The 21,886-nt window shown below is 44.4% G+C and overlaps 1 protein-coding gene across 13 annotated transcripts in view; it reads right to left on the bottom strand.

Moving 5' to 3' along the window:
* TRIM2 (tripartite motif containing 2) overlaps window positions 1–21,886 on the bottom strand; it is a 168,563-nt gene that overhangs the window by 18,464 nt on the left and 128,213 nt on the right. For 12 of the 13 annotated variants that reach the window (XM_077846418.1, XM_077846419.1, XM_077846415.1 and 9 more), the window contains 5 exons: window positions 19,960–20,111; window positions 18,620–18,800; window positions 16,996–17,719; window positions 1,830–1,933; window positions 1,417–1,584 (listed from right to left, as the gene is read on the bottom strand). In XM_077846418.1, the coding sequence (XP_077702544.1) occupies window positions 1,417–1,584; window positions 1,830–1,933; window positions 16,996–17,719; window positions 18,620–18,800; window positions 19,960–20,111 (1,329 nt within the window). Of the gene's footprint in view, window positions 1–1,416; window positions 1,585–1,829; window positions 1,934–16,995; window positions 17,720–18,619; window positions 18,801–19,959; window positions 20,112–21,886 lie in introns of those variants that run through there. The other variant, XR_013351065.1, reaches the window with a different exon arrangement.

The raw sequence follows: 21,886 nt of genomic DNA, 5'->3' as shown, positions 1-21,886 counted from the left end.
TAGATTATGAAGAGCATCATCTCTGAACATTAGGTAAAGAAAGTTGTGACTAGGTACTGGCATGTCATGAAGTCCAAATCACAGCTGATCAAACATTTCATTTTTTTGGACAGGGTTACTAGAAGCAATGGAAAAGAACATTTCTTAGATACCTATTTCATACAAGGCACATATGAAATCGAGAAATAAATCTCCAGCAATTCTTACCCAAATCCCAAAAAATAGATTTTTTGTTTTTTAAGATTTTTTAAAAATTTATTCATGAGAGACAGAGAAAGAGAGAGAAGCAGAGACACAGGCAGAGGGAGAAGCAGGCTCCATGCAGGGAGCCTGATGTGGGACTCGATCCCAGGACTCCAGGATCACGCCCTGGGCCAAGGGCAGGCGCTAAACTGCTGAGCTACCCGGGAATCCCCACCCCCCTTTTTAAAGATTTTTTTAACTAAAAAATATTTTTTTTTAAATCCAAATGTGAGTCTCTATTGAGACTCAAGGAAGTGATATTATTAGTTAATAAGTTGCAGACTTTGGATTCCAAAGTCTTGATCTAAGTAAAAAGCTCATGTTGTCACCTGAAAGAGAAGCCTCTAAGCAGGCTAGACAGGACAATGCAGAATGCACAGTGCTTATGGCCTTCAAAAACACCTTTGACAAAGTGCCTCATAATCTTCTTGTGAACAAATGCAGAAAATGGGCTGCACATAATATTCTTTGATGACACCTTAGAAGAGAGATTTCTGGTATCACCGGAGGGCTCTCAACTCTTTAGTGACTTGCTCAAGAAAGAGCTGATGCTGGGGACAATAGCAAATATGTCAAATGATGGGATGCTTCCCAAAATGCAGCTCAACTCACTTTTTCTCTGCGCTGCCAGCTGCCATTCTCTTGTCCTTTTGATTCCTATATTCTATATTTTAACACTAGGTTTCAGATTGCACCAAGCAATATAAGACTGATTCAAGGCTAACACAAAATTTTTTGTGTCATTTATAGCATCATTTTCCTCAAGGGGCTTGTATGCTTTTCAAAGGTAGAAAGCATGTTTTATGATTCTATTTCTCCCATTTCATCTATCATAGGTCTGAGAAAGTAGGAAGCACTTCATACACAATAATCTGTAAATTAATTTGGGAGATAACAATTGCCTCTTCAATAATCTTTGAATAGTTGTCTTCATTGAATTTAGGTAAATCTGCTAATATGTAAAAAAAAAAAAAAGTGACTGAATGGCCTAATTGCTTTATAAAATGAAGCCGCTATTTCCTATACATAAAATTTATAACAATATCACTGCCCCTCTCCATAAAAGTTAGATGTAACATCCACATGTCTTTGTGTATGAAATCTTGAATTTCACCTTGTATTTCCTGTTTTTTCTCTCTACTGCTTAGCAGCCAATTGGTAGCTTAATCTTACCTTAAACTTGCCATCAGAAGAAAAAATGCTAACCCATTTATTATCATAGTCTGCAATGATTATGTCCCCACTGGGATGCACAGCTACTCCTGTGGGCCGCTGCAGCTGCCCGGGAGAACGGCCTCGAATGCCAAACCGACTTTTGAACTGGCCATCATTGGAAAATATCTGCAAAACAAATGACATTCCTTGGAATGTAAATGAGCACAGAAATTAGTGAAGATGGAAAACAGTCAAAAACATGTATCCTATGTACCACAGGTCAGGACATGCAAACCCCATTTGAAGAAAAGTCTATACACATTGTAAGCTTCTCTTTCTGTCCTTGTACTATGGATCTTAAGTCTTAAGCAGGAAAATACGCAAATATCTGTTTTACCATATAAGTGAAGGTATATAATTGAGAACCATACCTGTACACATTGGTTGTTGCTATCTGCAATTAGTATCTTCCCACTTGTAGATGCAGCTACCCCTTGAAGATTTGTAAATTCTCCTTTATTTCTTCCTTTAGTACCTAGAAATAAATTATAAAATCACAGGAATTTAAAAAATAATAAAATAGAAATTAAGCAATAGAGAATCAGATGTCTGTTTCTTAAAGAGAATTAGGTTTCCATAGGTAATCTGAGAATATATATTTTTTTCTTTTAATTACACTCAAAAAAAGAGAACTTCTTCCACCATGACCTAATCCATTAGGACCTAATGGTCCTGAACTTCTCTTCTAGACCAATAAAGTCATTGCAAAGTCACTTTTTTAGGCAAATGCAATCTTGTCTTAAGCTCTAACTGCACATTATTTTATGTTACATTAATAATCATATTAAAATATATTTAGATTTCACAAAAAAACAATTAAAAAAAACCTAATACTACAATTGAGGATATAGAACAGGAGAGGGCCTTATTTTAGAGTTTTGCTGAAATCCCACCCTCTCACTCAGCAGCTCTTGGAAGAAACCTGACTTGAAGAAGCTTCTAAGAAGCTTTCAATACATCCAACAAACCACAATACATCAGATATTATTAAACTAGCAGGCTGATTTTCAGATGCCTTATTTTCAAAGACTCAGTATATCGTAAGGTGTATATTCTTCTTGAAAACATAGAAGATAGGGATCCCTGGGTGGCGCAGCGGTTTGGCGCCTGCCTTTGGCCCAGGGCGCGATCCTGGAGACCCGGGATCGAATCCCGCGTCGGGCTCCCGGTGCATGGAGCCTGCCTCTCCCTCTGCCTGTGTCTCTGCCTCTCTCTCTCTCACTGCGTGCCTATCATAAATAATTAAAAAAAAAAAAAAACATAGAAGATATCCTATCCATATGTATTTGGATAAATAAATACAAAAAGCAAAGGAAAATTAGAGGGGGGAAAAATCCAAGGCGTCTATGGGTTAACAGATGTGTGTTTTTGTTTTTGTTTTTTTAACAGATGTGTTTTTGTTTTAAAACAAGTGTGTGGAACTTATTTCAATAAGACCATGTAAATATTAACAGATGGAAACAGACCGACCTCTGCTTAGAAATGACCAGGAAGAAGTTTAAATTTTCACAGAAAAAACTATGCCTCATTTGGGCGCTTTTATCATTTCATTTCATCATTATCATTTCATTTTTTTTTATCCTACTCAAAAGAGCAAGTTGATATTTTGGTTTTAGACATCAATGCAGCGCCTTAGGCGCACTTGGACAACGGCACGTGGATGGTGGCTAATGTCAGCCACATGCTGAAGCACGGCTTAGAAATGGCCAGACCCTTCTTAAACAGTTTGGGGTTTAGGAAGCGAAACTCGCAATGGAATTAAACTCAGCAGAATTGCTGGGCAGAAACATCTTATGTAGACCACCTGGTCCTGGTTCTCACCATGTAACCCAACCGAAGGTAATCTGCAAAGCAGTCACTTGGAGACACCGAAAATGCCAAGAAAAAGTTTATTCTAGGGGATGCCAAAGGAGACGACTGGAGGACAAGGCTCAAATCTGTCTCCCCAAGGAGGAGAGTCAAGGAAACTTAAGGGCAAACAAATAAATTTGGGGTAAAAAATTGCAGCTAACAATGCTTCTTAGTCTGCAGCCCCGGATTAATTCCATTAACCCTTTGGTTCCTGGCTTTAACCCGACCCACATGGTAGCTATTTCACTGAAATCCTGGACTCATCAAGTTTACTCACCACCTCTCTCTCATCTACTCGTACTAACATAGAAGAAAAATTTGAGATCCAGATTAGAAAGAACATCTCCCACCTTGTGGAAAAAAGGGTTCTATTTTATTTCAAATGTATCACAAATAGAATCCCTATAATAAGCATGTATATGATATTGATGTAGGAATGAGTTGGAGGCAGATGAGGCTAGGAAGGGAAAGGCCCCAGTCAGGCTCCTGCCCATCCCAAGGAAAAGAGAGATAAAACAGTAAAAACAAAAATAAACCTGGCTCTCTAGCTCCAAATTATTAGGGAGTATCCCCCTTTAATTGTCACTAGGCTCACAGAAAACACCACGTTAGGCAGATGTAGAGAAACATTAAGGAGACATTAGCCAAACAGAAAGGGACACCTTGTTTGTGCTCATGATATTTATAAAGAAACATCTTACTTGTAGCAAGTCTACCAATTATTCTAAATATAGATATGACATTTACAAATTCACCCTGATATTCACAAGAAATTTACCAAGTTCCCTGGTCAGTTTCCTATAAAAGACAGACCATAAAAGCCCTCAGTGGCAACCCTGCAGCACCCCTCTCACTTTTGAGAGTTTCTCTGCTTAATAAACTGCTATATGGCTTTGCGAACTCTGTTGCAGTGAGATTCATTCTTGGGACTCCTTGAGACCAGAACCAAACTCTCCCATATCAATATCAGCTAACACTCTCTTAAAATGACGTGTTGGTATCTGTTGGTGGCAGGGGAAGGGGTGCTTAACTCTCGAGGGAGGTATGTGCCAACATGGTTTTAGCTTTGGGTCATTCCCTCTGATGTTGAATAGCCGCTGGTTAACAGGTACTGCAAAAACCGAAGGAACAAGAAACCATTCCTCTAAAAATGCTCAGTTTATATGTACTTTTTACTTTTATTTATTTTTTGTACTTTTTAAAAGGTAATGGGGGCAAGGCCAGGATTTCTCAGGAGTAAAACTTAATTTGTCAAAAACCTTTATTAAAGTTATTATTAGCAAGATGGGGAACTAAGGACCAAATAAACACAGTTAACCACAAGAGTCCTACAAGAGGTTGGAATATAAAAAATGACGTATAAAGAATGGTTGTTTCTTTCTCCCAGACTGTTCTAGGTTCTTGCTTATGTAAAATTGGAACTGCACCCATGACCTCGACACGCAGATGAAAGAGAGATTGAAAATGGGGAGAGGGGGCAGCCCGGGTGGCGCAGCAGTTTAGCGCTGCCTGCAGCCCAGGGCGTGATCCTGGAGATCCGGGATCGAGTCCCATATCGGGCTCCCTGCATGGAGCCTGCTTCTCCCTCTGCCTGTGTCTCTGCCTTTCTCTCTCCTGCTCTGTATTTCTCATGATTAAATAAAATAAAATCTTTAAAAAAAAAATGGGGAGAGGAATAAGAAACACCTCAACAGGGTAGATGGACCCTGGTGCTGTCCCATCTGGTCCAGGCAGGAACAAAAACCTGCCTGCTGCCCTCTTTTATCTGCTTATCTATCCTGCTGAAAACAAAGCCTATTCTACTTGGAGAAGGTTCTGCAGGCAGCAGGTTAATGTTTGAAGGGGAAAATTATGGGGAGAAGAGTGCTGTAAAGAAGTTAAGGGGTGCCTCAGATTTAATTTTCCTTCTGAAGACAAAAGAGGTGATGTGGAAGGAGAGAAAGTACAAAAGCAAAAAATACACTTTTTTCTTTGCAGAAATAAAACACACATTTCTCAGTGTAGGTAAAATTTGGTAAGACATTTCACTGGACTCCATATCAGTACCATTTAGAACCAGAAGAAGGCAGACTCTATGCCCAGTGTGAAATGACCCGAGTGATTTTACCACCACTGTGTCATGAGAGCAATGGAACCCTGTTGCAAAAGAACACACTGCTGGAAAGAGGTTATACAGCCTCTACTAAGCTCCAGCACCTTGTGGTGTTGGCCCAGCTCATATCCTCCATCTCAAGTTAACTAGAGGTTGAGTCTGTTGCCCCACATATACAGAAAATCACAGAGCTGGAAAAACATGTTAGTCTCAGTTTGCATATATATATTTATAAATATATATTTTAAATTTTATTTATTCATGAGACACACAGAGAGAGGCAGAAACATAGAGGGAGAAGCAGGCTCCTCACAGGGAGCCGGATGCTGGACTTGATCCCCGGACTCAGGATCACACCCTGAGCCAAAGGCAGATGCTCAACCACTGAGCCACCCAGGTGTCCCTGCTTATATATTTTTGAAAGAGCTAGATGGAGTGGGCACTGCCGTTTTAAATTTTATATTTGTTTTTAAAAATATTTCTCTTGGGGATCCCTGGGTGGCTTAGCGGTTTAGTGCCTGCCTTTGGCCTGGAGCACAATCCTGGAGTCCCGGGATCCAGTCCCACATCGGGCTCCCGGCATGGAGCCTGCTTCTCCCTCCTCCTGTGTCTCTGCCTCTCCCTTTCTCTGTGTCTATCATAAATAAATAAATAAATAAATAAATAAATAATAAATAATAAATAATAAATAATAAATAAATAAATATTTTTTAAAAATTTCTCTTTAATTCATATGGCCTAGTATTCCAAATAGCTGGGGTTGGCATGATGGATAATACGGATTCTTTATTTTATTTATTTATTCATGAAAGACACAGAGAGAGAAAGGCAGAGACACAGGCAGAGGGAGAAGAAGCAGGCTTCATGCAGGGAGTCCAACGTGGGACTTGATCCCGGGTCTCCAGGACCACGACCTGAGCTGAAGGCGGCGCTAAACTGCTGAGCCACCCGGGCTGCCCCAATAACATTGATTCTTATAAGCATCTTTCATCTTGTCAGAAATTACGGACTGTCATTTTTCTGAAATTCTAGGAGTTTTTAAGCATAGCAGGATCACAGTATTACTCCTGAAGATCAAAAGAAACCACCAGCATGTTCCTGAGGGGCAGCTAATGCTATCTTCACTAACAGTTAAAACTACAAAAAACTTCATGGTGAGTAATAACGTGGAACTATATAGCATATTATCATTATGCTGGGGCAGCCCTGGTGGCTCAGCGGTTTAGCACCGCCTTCAGCCCAGGGTGTGATCCTGGAGACCTGGGATCGAGTCCCGTGTTGGGCTCCCTGCATGGAGCCTGCTTCTCCCTCTGCCTGTGTCTCTGTCCCTCTCTCTCTGTGTGTCTCTCATGAATAAATAAATTCTTTAAAAAAAATTATTATGCTGAAATGCCCCCAATCCAGGTGTTTATAAAGGGTCTTGGGAACAAGATAAAATAAATAGAAATTCCAGAAGTTAGAAATAATGTGGGATCATGCTCTTCAAGATTTTTTGCATAGTCTATTTAGACCACAGAAAAGTGCCCCCCTCCCCCAAGATTCTACTATATAATGAAAACTGGTTCTTTCAAAATGAATATAAATGTAATATAAACATACATAGTACTCATAAAATCTTTTCCTGACTACTTTGATGTACAAGATTTCATTTGGTGGTTATGTTTTGGCTAGTAAAATGAGTAACACCAGTCTTAAAAAGTAATTATAAACAACTTGGCAACAATTCCATAAGATAATTAAACTGGTTTTTCCCAGATGTTAAAGTAGCCAATGAAGCATAAAATGAATTTTTAAGCCAATAGCTTCTCATCTGTGCTCCTCCTGGCCACCTCCACCCATGCCTCTAGGAAGATTACAGATGGCAAGTCCCTGGACTGAAATAGGAGATCAAGAACTGCAAACTTCCTCCCACCCCTACTCCAACTTAATATGAAAATTAATGCTAAATAAATCTAGATACTTCAAATGAGATAATGCAAGAGGATGAAATTGGGCAAAATAAGGATCTAAAACAGGATCTTCAAACAAGTAGGTGCTTAACAAATGTTTGTTGAATGAGTGAGTGCCCGGATGAACTATTAATGACTGAGTAAATTATACCCCAGGTTACATCATGAAAAAAAGAAATATTTAGTAATATTTACAGCACTTTCATAATATATTCTCTCATGCACTCCCTGTAACAACCCCATGAGTTAGGATAAATATTACTGTTCCATCTTATATATAAGAAAATGAAACTAGGTATCCCTGGGTGGCGCAGCGGTTTGGCGCCTGCCTTTGGCCCAGGGCGCGATCCTGGAGATCCGGGATCGAATCCCACGTCGGGCTCCCAGTGCATGGAGCCTGCTTCTCCCTCTGCCTGTGTCTCTGCCTCTCTCTCTCTCTCTCTCTCTGTGTGACTATCATAAATAAATAAAAATTAAAAAAAAAAAAAGAAAAGAAAATGAAACTAGACACAGGACAAAAGTAGTAAAGACAGAGAAAAGAATAAAACTCACTTCTCTTGCTCTTTTACGTAATGTTTTTTCTAATACACATTCTTTTTTTTTTAATTTTAAGTAATCCCTACACCCAACGTGGGGCTCGAACTCATGACCCAAAGATCAAGAATTATATGCTTTACTGATTGAGCCAGCAGCCCCTGCTTCTTTTATTTTTTAAGATGAACTTTTTAAAAAGATTTTATTTATTTGACAGAGCATGCACAAGCAGGGGGAGTAGCAGGTAGAGGGTGAAGAAGAAGCAGCCTCCCCACTGAGCATAGAGCCTGATGTAAGGCTAGATCCCAGAATCCTGGGATCATGACCTGAGCTGAAGGCAGACAGACACTTAACTGACAGAGCCATCCAAGTGCCCATTTTTATTATTTTAGAGAGAGCAACAGAGAGACAGAGCAAATGGTGGTCCTGGTGGTGGGGAACAGAGGAAAGGGAAAGAGAATCCTTTTATTTTTTAAGATTTTATTATTTATTCATGAGAGAGACAGAAAGAGAGAAGCAGAGACAACAGGCAGAGGGAGAAGCAGGCTCCATGCCGGGAGCCTGACGTGGGACTCGATCTCGGGTCTCCAGGATCACACCCTGGGCTGAAGGTGGTGCTAAACCGCTGAGACACCGGGGATACCCAGGAGAGAGAATTGTAAGCAGATTCCCCGCTAAGTGCAGAGCCCTATGCAGGCCTTGATCTCACAACCCTGAGATCAAGACCTGATATGAAATCAAGAATCAGACGCTCAACCGACTGAGCCACCCTGGTGCCCAGGCACCCCAGTTTCTAATTAGACTTTAGAATACCAGGTTTCTGAGGTGAAGATAATTACCTTTGGGCTTATATGGATCATGCTTTCTCTATAAAACCCATAGGAACTCCATCCCCATCCCTTATCACATGGTATTTGAACTGTTTCTCACTAAACTGTGAGTTCTCCGTGGGCAAGGGCAACATCTGTCCCGTTTGCTGCTGCACCCCTTAACACAGCACAGTGCCTAGCACTCAGGAAATATCAGTGACATCTTTTCCCACTGAAATGCAAGAAGAGTTCCTGAGGATGAGATTCTCAAAGGGGTGGTGCCAGGGTTCCTACGATGACCTGAGATGCCACCTTAGCATGATCTCTCTCCTCAGAGATTTTAGGGTGGGAAGGTGGTGGTTTGCAGAGGTAAGGCAGGGGAGAAATAGCATACCTTCCTATGCAGTCTCTGAGCTCATGCTAAGTGATTTTATACTTATAAGAAAGCACATCGCTCTAGAGTACAAGTGAGTGTTTCATTCACTGCTTCTCACCGGCACATTAAGGTATGGTGTATGAATTACATAATTTGAAACCATTCAACTGTGTTTCTTTCACTCCCTCCCACATCTCCTGGCTTCCCCTTTGTTCAATGACTTTCTTTAGTAGCTGACAAAACCAGCTCAGGGCTTCTAGTCAGCAAACTCTGACGGCGCAGGGAAAAATAATCCCCGTGTTTCATCAACAGATGCTCTAAGCTACCTCTCTAAACTCATTCAGGATTGCTTTCCAGCACAGTATCGGAGTTAACACAATAACTCATTCACAGTGGGCATATAATTAAGTTTTTAGGCGTGGGAGGTATCAAATAGCTCAACTTTGGAAAACCACAGCAGTTAAAAGACATTTAAGATGAAGAGGAATCGTGCAATTAAAAAGGCAGGGGCATCAGAGGCGCAGATGGCTGGGGTCGTGCCCTGGCTCTCTGAGGTGCCCCTGGTCCGATTCCTTTGGTGGCAGGGATGATGACACAGTGCCCTGGTAATTTAACTCTTGTGGGGCAGGAGCTGTGGGAGGAGCTTTATTTGTAGCCTTTGCCCACTTCTGAGGTGTAAATGTGCCCATCACAGTGGATTTCCAGCTACCAACAGGGAAGTCACCAAATATAGAGTTAGGAGGTGGTGTGCACACAGGCATGCGCCACGTTATGATGTGGTAGGTATACTGCGCTGTGGGGGCACTGGAAACTGGAAGTGCCGTTCTTGCAAAGCATCATCTGTTGTAACCCAGCCATTCAGGGTCTCTGCAAACTGTTCAATTTCAGTTTCAAAACTGCCAGGCTGCTCTCTGTAAGATGATTCAAAAATTCCTGAACATATTCTGGTAGAGTGGAATAATCCTCACAACCATCTTCATAGGATTCTGTATAATTAGAATAATAACCTGGTGGATAAAACTCAGGAGCATTTGCAGACAGCTTAGACATTAATACAGGAGCTAGCTATCCCTACCAAGGATTTTAAGTAAGATGACACAAAGAAATGGACTGCACAATGCCTGACTTCCAGAACACTTAGTCCTTCCTCCTGCTTCTGTTCCCCATCCTTTCCCCCTTGAACCACGCTGAAGCTAATGATTTAAAGTAACTTCTCTATACTTTTTGCTCCCAAATTGATCTCGAGCCATGACTTCTTTGCTGAGCTCCAAATCTATACTCTAAACTGCCTATGGTACACCTCAGCCTGGCTGATCGAAACTGAACTATACTCTCCTTCCTCTGACTGTCCTGACCTTGGTTGATAAGGGTAAATAGTAACAATAGCCAACATTTGCTGGGCCCTTACCATGTGCCTGTACTGTTTGAATACATTTTACATATATTATTTTAATCCTCACCATATCAAGTAGGTGGCAGAGTTTTGTTTTGTTTTGTTTTAATAAATGTGCCAATTCAGCACCATTTATTTTATTTGGGAAAGAGAGAGCAAGCGCGCGTGCACCTGCAGGCTCATGAGCAGGGGGGAAGGACAGAGGGAGAGGGAGAAGCCGACTCCCCGCTGAGCAGGGAGCCCAATGTGGGACTCCATCTCAGGACCCTGGGATCATGACCTGAGCTGAAGGCAAAGGCTCATCAGCCAACTGAGTCACCCAGGTACCCATCAAGTATGTGTTAATACCACCCCCCCAAAAAAAATACCATTCCCATTTTACAGATATAGGAACTGAGGCACAAGAGGTTAAATAACCTCCCCTAAATCATATAGCTAATAAATAGGCTGGAATTTAAATGAGGCAGTCAGTCTTTTCAGTTCTTGACTATGTTCTCCACTACTTAGGTTATCACTTCCATACTATGACTATGAATAAAATATTAATTAGCATTACCTACTTTGCTTCTCTAAAATGTACTGCAAGTTATGCAGTGCTAGACTCTACCAGCACTCATCCTTAGAGCATTCAAATCAAACAGCAAGAAATTCAGTTTGGTCACTGAGCCCTGCTCTCTCCTTCCTGAGCATTTCTCAATCTGCCATTTCCCCTCCACTGCATCGCTACACTCTTAATCCTGGCCCTTGCATTAGCTCCTGCAGTAGGGGTGCAGCTCCCTGATTGCTGAGTAGATCCCCCCTAGAACGCCTCCAGGCTGTAGGGCAATAATAGCTTAGGAAGCCACTATACTACATCACATGGTTCAGTGCCTTCCCATCACCCCCATGGCTTACAAGATGCAGATCCCTGGCCCTCCCCAGAGGCTGAGAGACACAGGTACAGAGACCAAGTCCAAGCTCCTTATCAAAGACACATAACCTTTTCTCTGCTTCTATTTGAAGCTCCAGGATGATGGAGTCACTACTTAACTACTCAGTTTCTCACCTCCATGCCTTTGGACCTGCTCTCCCTTCAGCTAAAATACCCTTTCCTCCCGTCCATCTGATGTTTCTCTTTAAAGCCATCTTAGATTTAGATGCTATATTTGGGAACTTTCCATGACCCCCTGCCACCCCAACTTCTGTGTCTTGATTCAAACTGAAGGTACATTTTGTACATGTCTGTTTCCTATGGACTGTTGCCTCCTCTAGTCAGAATCTTATCCCTCTTTATACCACAAGTCAAGTATCTGGCACATAGTAAGTATTCAAACAGCAGCGTTCCATCTAACGTGGGGGCTGGATAATTGGTGAGGAGGGTGAAAATGTGAGTCAAATTGACCCCTGAAAATCCCTTATGTTACCCAAAAAGGGATAATTCAGTTTCGTGAATACACAAAATCAACACATTATTTACGGTTGCTGAATGAACCCTTACACATGTATTATGAAAACTTTGTATCTTGAAGCACAAATTCATTGCCTTGAGAGCAGCTCAGTTATGTGTGAGAACAGTTAAGGGAACAGCAGAATCATTGTTATGCTGGTGTAGCTGAATTTCAGTGAATTTTGGATCTCACATGACAGGCTTCAATATATACACAAAGGGACTGCTAAAATTATGCAGGTTTTTTATAACGTTTTATAAAGATGTATTTTAATTTCATTTTTTAAAAGACTTATTTTAGAGAGAGAGTGTGCATGAGTGAAGTGAGGGGCAGAGGGAGAGGGAGAGCAGCAGACTTTCCGCTAAGCACGGAGCCCAAAGCAGGGCTCTAGTCCTTGACCCCGAGATCTTGACCTGAGCCCAAGCCAAGAATCATATGCTTAACTGACTGAGCCACCCAGGCACCCCAAATGGTGCATGTTCTATTACCACGCATCTAAAAGCCGAATTGTACAGAGAAACTTAAAAGTTCTAAAACAAAGACATAACTATAAAAAAAAATCTTGAACTCTTCTAATTGTTAATGTAAACTCTACCTGCTGTAGCCAGTAGTACAGACGTTTCTCCGAAGGTCAGCACAGTTTGCCTGACATTGCCTGGCACAGTTCCAGGCATGGGAATTCATGTGAATGACTGGCCCTGAGCTTTAGTGTGTTGTTGTCCAGTCTGTGTGTCTCTGGACCTCAGTGCTGGGACCTGATGGTGGTGAGAGGGAAGTTAAATCATGCAGTAGGTCACAACTGGATGCTATTCGAATGGGCAAAGTATTTACCCAAAGTATTCTTTGATGTACTGTTGGGGATTATAAACGATTAAAGACATCATCCTTGACCTCAGGCAATCCGTGATCTTATTGGGAAATAAGGCCAAAGCAAAAACAGCAATTATCACAGTGGATACTAAAGGAGAAGTTGGTACTTGGGAGAAAGATTAAAATGGGGGAGGAATTCAGAGATAAGGTGCCCGGTGTGGAGGCACAGCGGATGCTGAGGGAGCAGTGAGCTCCTACGCTGAGCTCCTACGCTGGTCTGTCCCGTCTCATCACCAGCCAGTGCCCTCTCCACTTTCCAATCCTCTGACCTACGCTCCCCTGCATCTTCTCACAGGATGTGTTGTTCAGAGCCGTCAATCATGTTCACTCCTCTTCTCCCTTTCTTCCTTGCGTTGGTCCAACTGGAATGCTGCTTCCACCTGTCAACCTAGATAAGTCCTCCTCTTTGTTCATGTCCTGCTTTTAATTCTTTCTCAGTTCTCAGCTCCCTCACCTAACCCGTGCTATTAAATGTAGATGCCGCTTTTAGGCAAAGAGGCTTGAGCCATGGAATGCAGGAAGGGCCACAGCGACCACCTGGCTGAATACAGACAGGCCTATCAGTGACCTAACTCAAAATATCCACAGGCCCTAACTGACCAATGGGCTACTTGCAACTAGGCACAGTTCCCAAAAAAGGGAAGAGTCCATACATCCCCATACCTCCTCACCTTTCCTCTTTAAAAACAACTCCCACCCACTACCTCAGTCTCTCCTCTACTGGTCCACCCACCACTCCCTTGTGTGGGGTTCAATAAACTTCTTTGTTCTACCTCAGGTGAATTCTTTTACCTCCTGCGCCATTGCCATCGCCATCAGGCTTCCACTCAATCGCTGCCCATATTTGGGAGCCCCACCCAATGGAGAGACAGCCCATTTAGGCACCACATTAGAGTCAGGTGGTCATCCATCTGTCGCCCCAAACTGTAAGCTCTTTGAGGGAGGAGATCTCATTTCTTTTATCTCTACATTCCCATCACCTGGCATAGCGCCTAAGCAGGCACTACATGCTGCCGAAATGCTTTCTGAGCCAAATTATTGCATAATGACTAGGTCTGGATTAAAACATAAAGTTAAAGAGAAACAGGCCTGTAAGACCTGCCTTTCTTTCTGGCCCTACGTATATGAGGTGCTTAACATCTGTTAAGGGCTGAACTGTCAAAATTCATCTGTTGAAGTCACCACCTCCAGTACCTCAGAATATAACTATATTTGGAGAAAAGACCTTAAAAGAAGTGATTAAGTTAAAATAAGGCCATTAGGGTAAGGCCCTAATCTCTTCTTACAAGAGAAAAAAAACACCAGGGTATGCACTCACAGAGACACAACCATACAAGGTCAAAGGAGCAAGAAAACAACTATCTAGAAGACGAAAGAGGAAACCAACTCTAGCACCACCTTGACCTTGGACTTTCGGCCTCTGAAATTATGAGAAAATAAATTTTCTTTGTTTAAGCCACCCAGTCTATGGTATTTTGTTATAGCAGCCCTAGCAAATTGAGACAGCATCTTTACTTCCTGAATAAACTCATAGTGTCATATGCCAGGCACCGTTCTAAGCTTTGTATAGATGTTTAAACATTTAAACACCTCACCACCAATGCCAATGAATCATCAAGGAACTCTCAACAGGTAAGAGGGAAGAAGAGTATGCCTCCTTCTTTGGTGGGAGCTGGGGATTCAAAATCAGTATTATGGGGGAAAACTGCCTAAGAGGTATGTCAGGTGAGAATCACAGGTGGTGATAGAGCCTAAAATTAATAATAATGGGAAAGTAACAGCTACCAATAATTGAGCATTGGATTCAGAAAAGGTGAGTTGTCCAGCTGCTAAGGAGATTTAGAATTCAGACCCAGATCCTTGCCTTTCTCCACCTGGCACACTGCCCGGAGGAGACTGGGATCACTTGGCTGGGGCAGGGGGTGGGGGGAAAAGGCTGAGCAGGAGACAGAGCTTGTTCTCAATGCAGAAGATCAGTGGGGAATGGAAAGGACATTTTTTAAGAAGAAAAGGTAGGGAAATTCTAAGGACCTTCGTTGCATGTGCAAAACTAATAGTTCTGGTTTATCTGGCTCCTCCAACACATCAGGCATTAAGCTTAAACTCACAACAGTTCTGAGAAGCAGATATTTTTGTATTCTCATTTTATGCACGTGGAAACTGGGGCTCAGAAGTAGAGAGATATGCCTGAAGTTCAAGTTAAGTGGCAGAACCGGAGCGGCAAACCCTGGAGGCTCCCAATCCTACACCCTCCCCATCTCATCTGCTTTGGCAGGCGTGCCTCCCACTTCTGCACTCACGCTGCACAAATGGCCAGTGAATGAAGGAGGGCCTCTAGGCTGTGAACTGACAAGTTACATACCCTGCCATGGCCTTTACAATATTCAGCCTAAAGTACTAACACAGAGCAGCTTCTGCCCAAGGAGTTTTCATTTCTCAAGATGTTCCACGGAAAAAGTTCTCTGCTCAGAAAAGCTTTGTGGAAGTGCTGCCTGATATCCTTCTGCCTTGGACACTTAACAGTACATCCTGGCCGATTCTAGAGGTTCTGTGGTGGGCAGCCCGGGTGGCCCAGCAGTTTAGCGCACCTTCAGCCCAGGGCCTGATCCTGGAGACCTGGGATCGAGTCCCACCACTGGCTCCCTGCATGGAGCCTACTTCTCCCTCTGCCTGTGTTTCTGCCTCTCTCTCTCTCTCTCTCTCTCTCTCTCTCTCTGTGTCTCTCATAAATAAATAAAATCTTTAAAAAAAATAAATAAAGGTTCTGTGGTTTAAAAAAAGTCTGTTTCCTTCACGGAGGTCTCCCCATTCTATTTGAACCCCAGACTCCCTGACACAGTTCATACACTGCCCAGCACCCTTTTAGAGATGCTACAACGCAGGACTTAAGAGGCAGAAAGACAAGCAGGATGGAAGTACTTTTGGAAACATTAATATGCAGGCTTTTTTCTTAAGAATCACAAAGTTTCTTGACATTTACATTTAGTTTGCTTTCTACTGAGAATAAACAGTTAACAAAAAAATCAGAGGCAACAAAGCAGACAAGGGAATCTGAGATTTGCATTCTCCAATCTATTGGCTCATCCTAAACCGTCTTGCTTCCGCCCCAACCACATTCCTTTTTCTTGGGGGGGGGGGTCTTTTTTATTTTTATTAATGTATTTTTCGTGTTTTCTTTTTATTGGAGTTCGATTTGCCAACGTATAGCGTAACACCCAGTGCTCATCCCATCAAGTGCCCCCCTCAGTGCCTGTCACCCAGTCACCCAACCCCATTCCATTCTCCCGATTCGCAGTCACCCTGCCCTCTTTAGAGCTGCTCTCGAGCTCCACACACCTGCAAGTGACCACGACTTGCACTGCACCGTGTCCCCCAGCCCCAGCCCTCACAGCGCAGAGGAGGTGACGGGAGGCGTCAGACCCTCCGCTACGGCGCAGCCCGAGCCGGCAGACTTCAAGAGAAACAACGGGGGGCAGGGGGGAAGGGGATCTGACCAAAGGATCGTCGACCTTTAGTGACCCTGAAGACGCTCCCGTAATGGGAGGGGGGCGGGGTGGGCTGGGGGGTGAGACTGCCAACATGTCCTGTAAGATTTCCGGATTGCGAGTGCTGTGAGTTTTCTATTTATCCTTTTGGTTATTTTCGGTTTTTAGTTTTCTGCAACCAACATGCAGCACTTGTGTTAGGAGGAGGGGGGGGAGGAGGAGCAAGGATAGAAAAGGGGGAGGAGAGAAGAAACAAGGAGGGGAACGGGGGCTGGGGGAGGGGGAGGAGCAGAGGGGGAGGGGCAGAGGGGGGAGGGTTGAGGCGAGGTGGGGAGGACAGAAAGGGGGAAAGAGGAGGGCGAGGGAGGGGATGGAGACCAGGGCTGGGAGGGAGGTCTTCTGGGGAGGAGAAGGAGGACACAGGCACGGGGGATGGGAAGAGGGATGAGGAGAGAGGAGGGGGGGAGGAAAGGGGGAACACAGAAAGGGGGAACTCTCCGGAGGAGACGGCACAGTTCACCTAACGAAAGGCAGCCGTGCCTCCCAACGCCCTGAAGTCCCAGCCCCGACCCGCGAGGTTCCCGGCGCCACGACTTTCCCAGGGCCCCCAGCCCCCAGCCTCCCCAGCACCCCCCGCCCCCCCAGGTCCCCGCCCCCCGGCCTCCCAGCTCTCCGTCCCCTCCCCGCCCCCAGCTCCCCCCGCCCCAGCCCCAGCGCCTTCCCCGCGGCGGCGCGCCGTCCTTGTCCTCACCCACTCGGAAGATGAGGTCGTCCTCGATGGGGTTCTCTTTCCGCTTCCCGGTGCTGTACATGCTCGCGGGCCTCTTGACCGCCTTCTGCTTGACGTGGCCGCTGCCCGGGGACTTGACGCGCCGCTTGACGCCCTCGGCGGTGGGGGACACGTCGGCCGAGCGGATCACCTTCAGCTTGAACGGGCTGCCCCGGATGTGCTGGTCGTAGAGCCGCAGGGACAGGGTGAAGTCCCCTTCCTTCTGCACCGTGTACAGGAACTCGTAGGTGCCGTTCTTGTTGTCGAGGATCTCCCCGTCCGCCACGCTGCCGTCGGGCGTGCTCAGCTCGGCCGTGAGGTAGGCGTTGCCCGTCTTGCACAGCTCGCCGTCCTTGTCCTTGGTCGTTATGGTGACGGACATGGGCTGCCCGATGATGGTCTGCCGCAGCCCCTCGCCCGTGGCCACCGTCTCGGAGGCGACGGCGTTGGTGGTCAGGATCGTCCCGAGGTTGTGGATGGACTTCTTGAGGCCTTCGGTCTCCACGATGAAGTCCAGCTGGTCGTTCTCTCGCGGGTGCAGCGGGAAGTCCTGGTCCGCCAGCTCGTTCAGCTTCTCGCTCATCTGCTTCTTCACCAGCAGCACCTCCGTCTCCGTGCCGTGGTTGAGGGCCTGCGCGGTGAAGTTGCTGCAGCTCTTTATACTCTCCTGGCCCTCGAGCAGCGTATCCAGCTGCGACTGAAGGACCTGCGGGGACCGGACGGGGACGGGGCGGGACGCGGAGCGGGGTGAGCGCGGCGGCGGCGGCGGCGGGGGGCGGGGGGGGGGGTAGCGCGCTCGGTCCGGCCCGCTGGACGGTGCGCGCAGGCGCACTGCGCTCCGCGGGCCCCGGCCGCCCGCCGCACCTGCCCACGCCCGCCGCGCCCTGCGCCACGAGCCCGCTCCTAGTGCCTGACTCTGAACTGCCTTCCCGGTGCCTTCCCTTTCCCCTCCGCCTCGCCCACACTCTCCCACACACACAATCCCTGGGTCCTGCGTTCCTGATGGGGGGAGCTGAAACGTCACCACCGGGAGCCTGGGAAACAAACCGCTATGCCCGGCATCTTAAGTATTCGCTATTCAGCATCTCTCCACAAAGTCCCCACTTCCCCTGCTGCCACCTAAAGGGACAGAAAACCAGACAAATGAAAACTCTCCCTCCACATCCGAATACTAGAAGCTTTAGATCCCTTGCTTTTGTGATGGGACATGTGAAAAGCTGCAGCCAGGGTTCACTTTGAAGTTGACTAACAGGTTGGTGTGGAAGAGGGAGCAATTAAGAGACTATTAGACATTCTAGCTAAGGAAGGAAAAATAATCCAGCTTAACCCTAAATCCTGAAAGCATTACTTTATATTCAATCTTGCCCTGTGTCACATTATAAATTGGTACTTTCCGGCAAAAATCATAGGCCTTTGCTTAAGAGAGGAAGGGGAAAAGAGCTGGCTGTGCCATTAAAGGAAAACTACTGTTTACTATGCCACAGTGACACTTTAAGGACCCATCTGAATCCCTTTGCTGTTATGAGAACACAATAAGCTCATGCAGGGAAGTGCCCGGGGTATCCTGTCTCTTACAGGTTATCTAGAAGCACGGCTGGGCTCTTACTTTATGTTTGAGGCCATAGTTGACTTCCAGTTCCATAAGCAGCACACTTTTGCGCACATTTAGAGTCTTCTGGAGCTCATCAAATGTAGAGTGGATGTCATCCACAATGCTGGCCTTTTGGTTGGTTAACTGATGAATGATTTCTGAGATGAACTGAAGAGCAGAATCGATTTCTGGGAGCCTGGAGAACAGTCATTAAAGATTATTTAACATCAACCCAGAAATAGTAAAACATCTATCTAAACACTATGTTTTGTCAAAAAAACATTTTCTCTGCCTTTCATCATCTTTAAAAAGTAATGACTGAAGAACAGAATGAGTAAGACATGACATAATTACTGCCTTTGAGAGGAGAGACTTTGAGGGTCCACGTCTACTTCATCTAATCGATCATCTGATTTTAATAATTGATGGTACAAAGCCTGGAGGCTCTCTGAACACCACGGCTTCTCCTTATTCTGAAGCAAGCCTTCTCAAACTTGACCCTATATTATAGGCCACATGCTTCTTTGTTACAGGGGACTATCCTGTGTGTTGTAGGCTGTTTGACAGCATCCTGTCCTCTGCCAGATGCCAACAGCACCCCACACACAGCTGTGACAACAAACTCTCCTCCAGGCATTGCCAAATGTCTCCTGGGGGTATACCTGCCCACAATTGAGAACCACTGTTCTAAGTATATAGTTGTATCTTTTCACCTAATCATATGAACTACTTATCCAAACCCAGAGTTTTCCTGGGAATGTTTTGCAAGCTTCCAAGTTCCTTTAAATATTATAGAATAACCACACTTTTCTCACTACAACTATCAGTGATAAGATTTATTTTCAACTGCTTGTGTATTTCCTATTTGGTCTTTCTCATGTATGACACAGCTGCTCTATTCCCCCATCTCCATGCCAAAGAGAAAGCCTGGAAGCAGGGAAACATAAAGATAATTGAGCAATCGCTGGTCAGTACCCTTTTGCTGGGCTCAAACAGAGACGAGCCAGTGACTGTCAACACAGTGGTCCTGTGTATGTCAAGAAGCGCAGCTAAGTAAAGCTCCTCAGAGAGCCTGGTTTCAGGGCACAAATTTCAGAGATCGGCGAGCATTCTCCTCAAGTGTATTTTATTCATTTAATCATCCTGAGGTACTAAAAAGACGCCACTGCTCTTAACAGAAGGTAGTTGAGATGTTACCAAGAAGCAACGGATGACCCTTACCACTCACTTGTTAGGACTACAGACCCCCAATCAAAGGAGAATTTACTCAGCGTGAACTTCTTATCCAACTGAGAGGAGATCCGGAGGCCAAGCGTGAGGCACAGCCGGTGGGGAGTCTAGGGCGGTGTGCGCACCTTTTGTTGACGGCGTCCAGCTGGACCTGGAGTGAGGCCTTGTGTTGCTCTACCACGTCCTTGAGGGGGACCGTGGGGTGTTCTGCATGCTCCCCCTCCGTGCACTCCCGGCACATGGCGGTCTCACAAGACTGGCAGTAAAAGTCCATCACCTGCAGGTAACACAAAAACAATCCCAGGTTCCATACCACTAATCGACGCTTCCTATGCACTAGGCCCTGGGTAGGCATTCTGTCCCTTAATTCTCGTGGCCTTCCCAGGATGGAGGCAGGATGTCCAGTGGCACAGAAGAAAAGGAAGGATAAACTGTTAGGCGCCAGGTCACCAACGGAGGTGGGTCAGACTCCAAAGCTGCTGCTGTCATCACAAAACCAGCTTTTCTGTGGCTCCTGCCCTAAAACAGAACAGGTTGGGGCTGTGATGCTTAAACTTTCCCATCTTAGGACAGTCTTCCACTCTTTATAAATTATTGAGAACTCCAAAGTACTTCTATTTATGTGAATTGTATCTATAGATATTTCTATTAAAAATTGAAACAAAAATGTTAAGTATTTACTAAGTTATTTAAAAGCAATAATAAGCCCATTAAATGTTAACATGAATAATACAGTTCACAAAAGAGAACGATATTTTGCAAAGCAAAAAATTTTGTGAAAAGAATGGCATTATTTTCCATGTTGAAAATCTTCTTCAGTGTCTAGCTTTATGGAGGAGAGCTGCATTCTCCTATCTGCTGCTGCATTCAATCTGTTATGATAGCACACATCATACTATCTCTGGAAAACTGCACTGTACACTTTTGAGGGAATGAGAGTGAAAAAGGCATATGATGTCTTAACAGTATTATAAATATAGTTTTGATCTTGTGGACTGCCCTCTCCCTAAAGGGTCTTGGGACCCATGAGGGTTCCTGGACCACACTTCGAGAACTGATACTCCTTCTACAAGAGATAAGCTGTACTGAGCTATTTGTATCCTGCCCTCTACCACTTAGGTAACCTCACTGTGTCTCATGTTTCCCTCTGTCAAATAGAGACAGTAATAGTAACCTATTTCATAGGGCTGCTAGGAGAATTCAGGAGGTTAATATGCATGAAGAACTCAGATGACGTTTGGTACTGGCATCATGGAGCGGCAAAAATGATGAGATGATGGTGTCATCTGCTTACATGAAAATAAAGCCACCTTATTCTGATAATGATGAATTGTCAGTAAAAATATAACATAAAGCCTGAAAGTCAGTTTCCCAGTGAAAGCGTTTGTTCCCCTATTCTCTCAGCTGAAAATAACTTCTTCTAATTTTGAATTCACAAAGTACTCCTTGGAGGGATCTTTTTTTTTGAAGTATAACACACACAGAAAATGGCATAAATCTTACTAAAGATTTGTGGATTTTCACAAATTGAATGCTCCCACCAAATCACTTTTATTTATCCCCTATTTTATGAAATATTCATAAGATTTTCAGTTCGTGAACACAGGAACTATCTTTCCCAGAGCATAGGTAATTGCTTGCACAAAGTAAGTATTCAAAAACTGCTCAACAAATGAACTGTATGCTATAAGAGTCTCATTTTAGAGTCAAAGGCACAAATAGATTAAAATTAAAAGGGTGGAAAAGATATTCCATGCAAATAGTAATCAAAAGAGAACAGGAGTGGGTTGCTTGGGTGGCTCAGTCGGTTAAGCCTCAGACTCTTGATTTCAGCTCAGGTCATGATCTCAGGGTTATGAGATGGAGCCCTGGATTGGTGAGCTCTGTGCTAGGTGTGGAGCCTGCTTAGAATTCTCTCTCTCCCTTTCCTTTTGCCCCTCCCTGCCCCCATCTTTTAAAAAATACAGAAAATAAACCCCAAGAAGTAGAGAAAGAGAACTGGCTATTTTAGTATCAGACAAAGTAGACTTTAAGACAAAAGTTGTTACAACA

This window comes from Canis aureus, chromosome 13 (assembly GCF_053574225.1).
Source record: "Canis aureus isolate CA01 chromosome 13, VMU_Caureus_v.1.0, whole genome shotgun sequence".
Lineage (NCBI taxonomy): Eukaryota > Metazoa > Chordata > Mammalia > Carnivora > Canidae > Canis > Canis aureus.
Note: the sequence above shows the minus strand (reverse complement) of the source record. Positions and strands in the feature narration are given on the sequence as shown.